General features: G+C 37.3%; 2 protein-coding genes across 2 annotated transcripts; both read right to left on the reverse strand.

The window, feature by feature from the left end:
* Positions 1-2259: 2259 nt before the first annotated feature.
* LOC141406485 (uncharacterized) lies at positions 2260-2977 on the reverse strand. Its single transcript, XM_073992014.1, has 2 exons — positions 2567-2977; positions 2260-2498 (listed from the first exon to the last, which is right to left on the reverse strand). The coding sequence occupies exons 1-2, from the start codon at positions 2834-2836 to the stop codon at positions 2346-2348; spliced, it is 423 nt and encodes a 140-aa protein (XP_073848115.1). The 5' UTR covers positions 2837-2977; the 3' UTR covers positions 2260-2345.
* A 6372-nt stretch (positions 2978-9349) lies between these two features.
* On the reverse strand, positions 9350-10505 carry RpS18 (ribosomal protein S18). Its single transcript, XM_073957196.1, has 3 exons — positions 10401-10505; positions 9941-10126; positions 9350-9864 (listed from the first exon to the last, which is right to left on the reverse strand). Exons 1-3 carry the CDS (start codon positions 10401-10403, stop codon positions 9595-9597), a joined length of 459 nt encoding a protein of 152 aa, XP_073813297.1. The 5' UTR covers positions 10404-10505; the 3' UTR covers positions 9350-9594.
* Between the last annotated feature and the right edge of the window lie 279 nt (positions 10506-10784).

The raw sequence follows: 10784 nt of genomic DNA on the forward strand, positions 1-10784 counted from the left end.
TGCAGCGTTTTTCAGGCAGAGATTTTTGCAATAAGGAAAGCAGTGGAGATGGTGAAAGAACTTGGGAGTACCCTTAAAGGACCGGTGACTATTTTTGTCGATAGTCAAGCGGCCCTTAAGGCTCTCAAGTCATGGACCATAAATTCAAAAGCTATCCTCGACTGCAAAAACAATCTGCTTGAAGTACGCGACTTCGTTGGTCTTTGCTGGGTTCTCTCTAGGACTCAGTGATATAAACGGAAACGAAGAGGCGGATGAACTAGCACGGGGTGGCTCTCAGTCGACTGACTTACCAGTTGAGTCATCTATCAGACCACCAAAGTGCTACTACATCCGAAAACTTCGCGGTTACTTCCTTGAGAAGGCGGGGCAAAGATGGCAAATGGAACCTGGCTGTAAGGTATCCAAGGCAATCTGGCCCAGCTATTCTCAACATAGAACCAACTCTCTGTTTTCATCAAAAAAGTTTGGGATAAAGACCACTGTTGGTCTCATTACCGTTCACAACATGGTCAGGTCCCTAACTTCTAAATGGGACAACAGTAGTGTAGACTACTGTAGGCTATGTCAAGATCCAGAAGAAACAGAGACGGTCGAACATCTACTATGTAGGTGCCCCTCGTTACTCACGAGGAGACATCGATTTTTCGGTAGATATGAGATAAATACTCTGAATTTCTTCTCCGACATAGACCCCACCTACATGTACCAATTTGCCAAAAATCTCACATGGCTTGGCAAACAAAACTAATTAATCTCTGTTTCTCATTCTTCTTCGCACAGGGGGTTGGAAATCGGCTCAACTCTGAACCACACCCTCAGCGGCAACACATCCATATCCGCATCACATCCACTATATCAACATCTTTGCCACAACCATAGCAACCGCACACCCACATCCATTACTCATCGCATCCATCACACCAAACCACTCTACATCAACAAAACCTGCAATAGACCAACCACCGTATATTACTTCAGAATAGACCAGTCACCATTTTCAACACCCATCTTATAAATCAGCATCCATCATCATCACATACCCTTACTCATCACATCCACCCCACCAAAACCACTCTACATCAACAAATCTGCGACTTACCAATCACCGTTTCATCTTTATTATAAACCGTCACCTATCATCATCACAACCTCAACAACAACACTTAAACATCTCCATAATAGACCACCCACCGCACATCACTGCAGATTAGACCAGTCACCACACAAAACAACTTGATTATAAACTTACATCCATCATCACAACCTCAGCAACAACCTATAAACTTACATCCATCATCACAGGATCACCTGCACAATCAACTTCACAAATAAATCCGTAATAGTCCAGCATCTTCCATCGTCACATATCGTCCAACCACAACACACAGTTGAGGCAGTTGAGTTATACATATGTCGATAGTCAGGTGACCCAAAACTCAAATGATGGTCCATAAATTCGAAGACGTCTTCGAAACTACTTTATACATTGCCGGATTCCTGGTCATTTCAACATCAACAAACTGTAAAAATTGCTCTGGCTGGCTCTAAATAGATAGATCTATGTATGTACATATAATCTAAATCTCTAAATCTGAGAAAACTGGCAAATGAAATATGTCCAGGATAATGTGGGCTGTGTGATCTCGCATCCTAGAACCAAATAACTGCAAATTGGTATGTCAGTGGTCTTGACAATTTGAAGTCGAAGAAGAAATAGAGGCGGTCGTATGCGTAGAACGAAAAGATAATGAAATAGCTCTAGAAACTGAACAACATTTAAATACATACCTATTTATTACCTTTCATCCTGTTGCGAAATAGACAGAAACTTAGCCGTACCACGTTCTTGTAAAAGTCATGTCTTTTTTACATACAAAGATGTAGTCAGGAATTTATTGCACCCATGAGTAGTCAGTCAACTACATCTTTGACATCAAACATTTTTCTTCTATAATCCATGATGACTGCTGTTCCGGTTCCTCTACTCTTGTTAACATCACTGTTCTCAGATAACAAGAGAAGTTTTTCTGTCAAATACTTCCAAAATGCTGCAATTCGGCAAAAAATTTTAATTTTAAAATTTTAATATGTTTTTAAGCAATTTTTTTCTAAACATAAATAACACAGCATCTTTCTGACAGTTGTATATTTTAGTTGTAGCCTAAAAGTATGCTAATCTCAAATATAGATGTGTTGCAACGGGTTGTTTGACGTAATTTGGAATTTTTGCCGTTTCTTTAATAAACAATAATTAAATTCCAATTATTTAATAGGTCCAGCCTAATTTTATTTAATAAATACATGTCGGTTAACAAACAGCACAATTTCATTACAATTCAATATTATTCCGATTTGACTTGACTGCGGCGGCGACGTCTTGAGCCACTTCTTTGTCTAGCTCTTCTGGACGATGTTCTTGTGGAGCCCTCTATTCTCATTGCTGCATTCATGCGGCGGCGACGGCGACGGCGTCTACGTATTGGAGCATAGAATGCCTAAAAAACATGAAAGTCATTTTAATCTTATTTGTATCCACAATAGTTTGATGTTTTAACCTCCTTACCTCTGCTATGTATTTTAATTTTTGCTCCGGTGGCAATTTTCGCCATTCTTCAGCTCCTTTTCTTATTGTTTCCACCGCCGATAGGCCACAATTACTCTTACGAAATTCTCTTAGGAAATTCAAATATGGATTTCGTCCAACTGGACCTGGCCTTAAGCATCGTCCACCAGCACCAGATGATGTAGCAGCATTTGGTGCTGCACATTGCATTACACAGTTGGCTCGTCTTCTTTCCGCATTCGATTGCATTTTATTTGCCGTTGTCGCCATTTTTCAAATTTTAAATAAAAATATTCTGATCCACACACAACAAAATTTAATGTTTTAAATTTAAATAAAAAATATAAACTGAAAATGTGACAAAAATATATTTTCAAATTTGTCAAAATTTGATGTTATGTTCTTGGAGTACTTTGAATTTAATAAACGTTGAGTGGAGTCCCCCCCGTTTACCCGATGATTACACATGCAAGTAACTTGCAGACAGTTGTGTATACATATTACTAGGCGTTTACACCAGACAATTTGTCTTCAAATACAACTCTGATTTACTAACACATACATACATTTGTCGCATGTCTCCCAGCTGTCCATCAGTTTTCCACAGACAATAGGGTTAACAAATTTTTGACATTTTTTGTTAAAATGTGTGAGATAATAATTGAAATGTGTTGAAAACAAAAGACAATGAACAAAAACAAAATATGTGAACGGAAAACAAAATAAATCGATGATTTTCATTTATAATTTTACAACTGTTTTTGCAGTTGTCGGGACGCGTCACACAATTTGATAATGTAAGGCCCGCTTAAACGTTCGGAAAAAATTTGAAGTTACTTTCAGCGGGCCATACATTATCAAATTGGTTTGTCCATCCGATGAACTCCTTCTGTACGTGTGTGCTTGATAAGTGTGTAGCAAAGTATTCAATCAGCCTTCAATCTGCAACCGAAATCTTCAAATTTTCCTCTTAAAAACGAATGCATTTATTTTTTTTTTATTTCTGTCCAAACACAATGTTTTCTTTTTGACAATTTTGAAAATAAACCATATTTATCGGATTGATTGGGTTTCATTTTGAAAATCAAAATAATACCCCGTTTATATATAACCGGATTTAACAAACCGACTGGGTTTTAAATGTCAATTCCATTGCTTATATTTCAAACAAATCCTCTCAAAGAAGGTTAACCCTGCAAAAAGCTCTAATATAAACAGCATATTAATTAGATTTTCCTCAATCCATTAAATACACACGCACATTCTCATATTTTGAAAAATGTACACATACTACTACAAATGTTGACATCAAAATTTGATAGTGTATGCCAGCACGGTTGCCACCGGCTAAAAAAATTGTCTACCAAAATTTTCCGTAAATGTTACCAAAACGTTACCAACATTTCGTTTGTTACACATCGAACTATGCATCGGAAACCCTGTAAAATGTATATATTCTAGATCAAGGCATATTTATATACAGTAAATGCATGAATTACAACAACTAACAAATTTACAAAAACCACATTGTTGTTACTGAAAATTTAATGTCAAAGAAATATTGAATAATGGTGTCGTTTTAAAAATATTCTCAGGAAAAACATAAATGGGTGAATATTGCGAAAAGACTTGTTTGTGTGTCCCAACGCATTTAAGGTTAAAATATGGACAAATTTTTAATTCTCAGAAACGGAATAAGTATAACAAATGGTATGTTCCAGAACTGCAAGAATCTACTAATTATTACAATTTTTACGATAACATAAAGGAAAAAATGTTATACTAGTAAAAAATAGTAGCTTCTTGCAGGTTATGGAACAGAGCATTTATAGTTTGTTCAATCAAACTTTAAAAAGTTACCAAAACAAAAACGAAGTTACCAAGTTACCAACCCTATAAATTGTTACCAAATTTGGTAATATTTTACCAACTGTGGCAACCGTGTATGCCAGGAGGAGGCATTGTGACTCACAAGAGAGCCCATGTGCTCTAAGTGAGCGTAAATTTCTTATCGCTCACAGCCTGTGTAGATGCTAACATGTTGTGAACAACAACAAATTTACGCTCATTGAGAGCACAAGAGAGACCCAAAAATGTTCTCTGCCTCACTCTGGTGTATGGGGCGCTTTCAAAGCACTTACATTGCACAGTGTCCGATTTTCCGAAAAACCTGGCCAAAACTCTAAAAATGAATGGATTTTGACCTAATCTTTGGTCCTTATGTTTTTCGTGCCGCTGATTACATTTTTGATATTATTTAATCCTCAGACGGTCAGGACCGTAGCAGATCAAAATGTCCTACAAATTTGTTCGCCATCAATTTTTCTATAGGTCCTAGAATACATCAAAACACGATAGGTATCTTACGTAAACTCCAGAAATATGCAAAATTAAAAACACATTTTAGGGTTAAGGTCGTAATTCATGTGAGTTTTGGCAAATTTGTAATACAAAACATCATTTTAGAAAAACGGCGTCAAAGACAAAAATGTTTTCCGCTAAATTACACTATAAGTCGCCAAAGAAATGAAATCTCTATTTGCATTACATACCAAGGAAATATCGGTATCAATTTTGCCAAAAAACCAAGAAACTAAGGTAGGGGTGCAAGCTTCCACAATTTCTACAGTTTTGGAAATATTTGAGTTAAGATCACTTGGAATCCTTGCACTTTAGGTGTATAATGTCTTTGGCAACTTTACTGACAAGAACGCAAGGAATATTTGTCTTAAAAAATTAAGCCTCGTGCGAGTCATAAAATGCGTCCTTTTGGTCCCTTTTTCCACAAATCTTTAAAATCTCCTATAAAATGTGGTTGGATCAGACCAAAATATTCTAGAAATTTGTTCGCCATAAAATTTTACTGTAGATCTTAAAATACATCAAAACTCTAAATTATTCCCAAAAGTGCCAGAAAGTGACCCTACACTATATTCTGACATTCTGAATGAAAGAAAATCTGTATATACCTGCAAGTCAAAATATCACATAAAAACGAAAAGTGCAAGTATGTGCAGGATGTTTCGATGGAAATTGGTAAAAAAACCCTTCCTTTTTTATGTTGTTGTTTATTTTGCATATTATCATAGATTTATAAACAACTTAAATATTAAAAAAATTCCAAATAGGGTCATTTCGACCTGCTTTTATACCCATTTATTAAATGTATATATATTTTCATAACTACACGCACTGGGATCCTATAAACAATATCTGACGATATTTAGTGTAAATTGATATTTTTTCGATTTTTTACCAGGTTTTTTTGGAAAATCGGACACTGTGCATTGGTTACTGACCCCCCGTTTACACATGCAAATGACAGTTCGAAAAATACCAATACACTCACACATATTCACTGCCACACCAACTAACAACCCCACTGCCGACAAAATTTACTTGTTAGTAATCAATGTAATAGTACGTCTATATATAACCGGATTTAAAAGACCCACTGGTTCTAAAATGTCAACTCCCTTGCGTATACATCAAATAAATCCTCATTAAGTAGGTTAACCCTGCAAAAGGCTATAATATAAACATGGCCTTAAAGGCCTGCGTACATAAGCTGCTCTGCCTGATTGCCTTGCTTTCCTGCTTCATTTCTGACATAATAAAAATAAAAGAATAAAGAAGGCCGAGGAAATTTCGAACTGGGTTGCCCTTTTCTTTTTTATTCTTTTATCAGAAGTAAGCAAGGTAAGCAGGCAAGGCAGCTTATGTACGCAGGCCTTAAGGCATGCGTACATAAACTGCTCTGCCTGAAGACCTGCGTACATAAGCTGCTCTGCCTCATTACCTTGCTTTTCTGCTTCATTTTTGACATAATAAAAATAAAAGAATAAAGAAGGCCGAGGAAATTTCGAACTGGGTTGTCCTTTTCTTTTTTATTCTTTACGCCAAAATCGTACAATCATCCTCACACGTAACGATATCAATGCCGTCTACATAGATGGGGGTCAGATGTAGGAAAGGTAGATTTTAAACAGATCACTTTTTTCACTCTTTCCAGGGCGTTGACTTTTAGTTCCTGGATTCCACGTATGCCTGGTGTCCGCACACAGATAGAGAGAAGAAATTGAGTAGTTTTTGCAAAGTAATGATAAGTTTTTGGTAAATTTAAAATGGATAAGGGAGCTATGTCTGATAAGAAATTGAGATCATCCCATTTTGACATTAGAAGTCTAACCCTATAGTGACCCCTTCCCTAACTAATCGTGTTAAATATGCTCATAAGCACTAGGTGCAGTCTTCACACTTATTTTGGCTTTTTCTCAATCTTTATAGAAGACTGCGACTTAGTCCCGCCTTGGTCGAAGACGCACCTTTACCTGAACAAGATGCTGCTTTGGTCGAAACCTGCATAGGTCCATCGACAATTGTTTCTTCTCTTCTTGAAGCTACGTCAGAATAGTTCCTCACGAACTTGAGGTTTGGTGTTACCAGCTAAATTTCCCTTTCACTGATGGTTTTTGGACCATTGTTTACGGTCCGACTGCAGTTACATATTTCCGGAGGGTAATATGCTCGATGTACTTAAACAATGTGAGGGATTCACAGAATCAAAGGTTTTTTATAAGTCGAGCGTCACCAACAGCTGTTCTTTCGCATGACTGGTTGAGTCATCGACTGATATGTGTGATGACGAAGCCCCTGCTGATGATCGTCAACCGAATAGCTATTTCTAATGCCTGCCTCGGTGAAGTAAAATCTCAAACGGTTCTGGTACGGGCAACAAAAGTGAACGCTTACCTGGCGGGATCCCTGTTCATTTTCCTGATTTAGGATACATAGGGGTGGCTAGCGATAGGTTGTGACTTAACTCTAGTTTAGTAAAAACTTTCCGATTTTTTTGAATTTTCGGTTTAGTCGAGCCGGGTCTAACCCGAGTTTTGTACCCTGACTTTCGGGTCCAATAACCGGGTCCGTCCCCCAAGAAAATTACATATTCCCGTGATTAGCGCAACAACATCAATCAAAATATCGGAGATTTTTTACTAAACTAGAGCTGTGATGGCCACCAACAACAACTTTCCTATGTCCGCGGGCATACGACACACACGTACACTGTAAACACATTCGTTAGGTTAATGTCTTGTTTACATTTCCACTCACACTAGCGCAAGTTAAATTCTGTTTTTGGCCATCACTGAACTAAAGTTGGGCATAAGACGAGCTGGTCAACTATGCTCGGATCAAAATGAACATTTTTAACAGGTAGGTCTCGTCACCCTGATCACAAATAATATAACATTTGTTGCGGAAGTTTATACTTCCCGAGATATAGGCTTCTGAAGTTCCGAATTTTCCCTTGTTAAAGGGCGGCCACTTAGAGAAAATTTTTAATTTAAAAGAAAATTGAGTTCCCGTGCCCGAGATTGGCTCCTGTCCATAGGAAAAAGTCTTAAATCCACGGCCAAAGGCCGGCTATTTAAGAAAAATTTACATTTTTAGTTGGTAAACTCAACTTGTTCCTAGAGTTGTTCTTTTGTTATTGTTGTAACAGTTCAGATGATTCATCCGTGATTTCCCTGGATTTCAAAAGCTGAAAAGGGTGTTTGATGCTGCAGCTGTAGAGTTGACTATCCTTGGTCGAGTTGAATTCGGGTCGCCGGAGCATAGATCCAATCGTGATGCGCAACTCCTGTCTCATCCAGATGTTTCAGCATTACCACTGAGATTCCGCCAGAGCCCTACGGTTTGGACGATATAGGAAGAGATCCATGGTACAATTACTTACAAGTAATTGTATCATGAAGAGATCTAATGCGTCGACTCTGCTGGTGCTCGTCAAATTGTCAATTAAAATACTTGCAAGTATTTTAATTACGTAACGTAACGTCGCCCAACGTGACTGTGGTCCTATTCCAGGTTTCGTCAAGAGGAATTAGGGAACATATTTCCTTTACCGACCCTTCGTAGAAAAAAATACAAAAATTTCCTTTAAATCGTACTTTTCTTAAGTAGACGGGCTTCGGCCAGGGATTAAAGACTTTCTCCTGTGGGTAGGAGCGAATTTCGGCTACGCGAACAAACTTTTTTTTAAATCGTAAATTTTTCCCCAAGTGAACAAGGGAATTTTCGGAACTTCGGAGGCCTATGTCTCGGTAAGTATACATTTCCCCAACAAACGAAATGCATCGTTGGAATAGGCATGAAAAGCACTATCTGTGGTAATAATTCATAATTTTCTGCGTTGGGTCGGTAAAGAAAAGATATGCCAGAATTAGTTTTTAGTTTAGGAACACCTCTCCGAAATGTTTGGGGTTTTATGGGTAGTAGGAATCAAGGCCTCCAGTGATTTACAATAATTCCCATGGTCGGCTTTAAAATTTTTGAAAAAAAGTCGCTAGTATTGGTTGAACTTTGAAGGCTCATATCTAGGGAATATCTGTTGTACACCTATCAGCATCGTCCGCGTACGGGCCCTAAACAGGACATAAGACGAATTTACATGCAACCTTCAGATTCTTTTGAAATTACCACACATAGAACAGATTGTCCAGAATACAACAATATATTGGCCTTGAAAGTAAGAAAAAGACTACAGGTCGCACGTAATTAAAACTTGTTCACTCGAATCAAAATTGCATTATAATTTGCGTATGTATCTACAGATTCTAATCACTTGACAATTTGTTTACATTTTCAACGATAAATTTCAAATCTTAGTTGAAGTCATTTCTTTACAGTCCATGCAAATGTTATGCACCATTTAATTTCTCTACAACACCTCAGTCCTCAATATCTCAAAATTCCAAAACAAAACAATAATCACACAAATTTGTTGTTGTATTAAATAAAAATCCTTCATTTAATAATTCATTCCATTTTTTTTCTTGTAGAGCGCACACTTTTGTTTTACACAAAATTTATCACTTTGATATCCTTCATCAGGAAAACACACTCTAACTGATTATACAGGCAATAAAAAGTATCCAAAAATATTTTGGATATTGGAGATGTTGTTTGGTTGGAAATATAAAATACAGCAGCATAGGATGTAAAACCAAAAAGTTGTAAGAGATTTACTTCTTCTTGGATACACCGACAGTGCGACCACGACGACCGGTAGTCTTGGTGTGTTGACCACGGACACGGAGACCCCAGTAGTGACGAAGACCACGGTGAGAGCGGATCTTCTTCAAGCGTTCCAAATCGTCACGCAATTTAGAATCCAAATTGGAGGAGGTCAATTGGTTGTATTTACCATCAATGATATCCTTTTGTCTGTTCAAGAACCAGTTGGGAACTTTGTAGTGCAATGGGTTGGAGATGATGGTGACGACCTTTTCAACCTAAAAGAATATAAACAACAACAAAAACAACATGAGTAAACAAATCATGACTATTATAATTGTTTCCAAAACTTACCTCCTCTTCAGTGCATTCACCGGCACGTTTGGTCAAATCAATATCGGCCTTCTTCAAGACAATGTTGGAGTAACGGCGACCCACACCCTTAATGGCGGTCATGGCAATACCAACTTTGCGTTTACCATCAATGTTGGTATTCATGATACGCAAGATGTGTTGGAACTTTTCTGGGATAACGAGCGACTACGGAAAAAAACACAAAATAAACAAGAATCATGATTAACATATTCCAAATTTCATTTCATCATTTCAAACACCAACAACAAATCTTTTATCCACAAAAATATCTAGTCAACACATAGATTTAGATTTCATTTTTGCAAGCATTTCTTGAACAATTTTGTTTAAATTTCTTCACAAATATTTACTTTGTATGCGATTTCAACATATTTTGTTGGGATTTTGTCATTTGTTGTGGGATGTTTTGCATAAATTTCGATTTTTTTCACACACGTACCATTTTGCCCTTTTGATAGCGACCAATTTTAAGCCGAAAAAGACGGAAAAACGGATGTCGACCAAACGTCAAACTTTGACAGGGACAGCTGTTGCAGCGGCATCTGGATGTGAATGTAGTAACATAGTTTTCAGTGTTGGAAAATGACTACAAAATGTCAGTTTCGTGGGTGACTTGTAGATGGCGCATCAAGAGTATAAAAGTTTCGAGAGGGGTTTTATACCCCGTTTAATGTCCAATTTCGTCATTTATTTGCTAAAACAGGCAACATTTTGCGTCATTTACCATACAAAAATAAATGACGATAGCTACGTCATTTATTCTAAACAACGCACGAAAACACCATACTTTTATACGCAACCCTGCTTTTTCGCCATAAACTAC

The sequence above is a fragment of the Musca autumnalis genome, unplaced genomic scaffold (assembly GCF_047663935.1).
Source record: "Musca autumnalis isolate F117 unplaced genomic scaffold, ASM4766393v1 scaffold_5, whole genome shotgun sequence".
NCBI lineage: Eukaryota > Metazoa > Arthropoda > Insecta > Diptera > Muscidae > Musca > Musca autumnalis.

Bases quoted from the DNA above. Each gene is read 5' to 3' on its own strand.
- LOC141406485 (XM_073992014.1), bottom strand. From the start codon at position 2,836: ATGGCGACAACGGCAAATAAAATGCAATCGAATGCGGAAAGAAGACGA. The intron at 2,499-2,566 runs GTAAGGAGGTTA...CATGTTTTTTAG, and splicing joins AATTAAAATACATAGCAGAG to GCATTCTATGCTCCAATACG.
- RpS18 (XM_073957196.1), bottom strand. The intron at 9,865-9,940 runs GTAAGTTTTGGA...ATATTCTTTTAG, and splicing joins GTGAATGCACTGAAGAGGAG to GTTGAAAAGGTCGTCACCAT.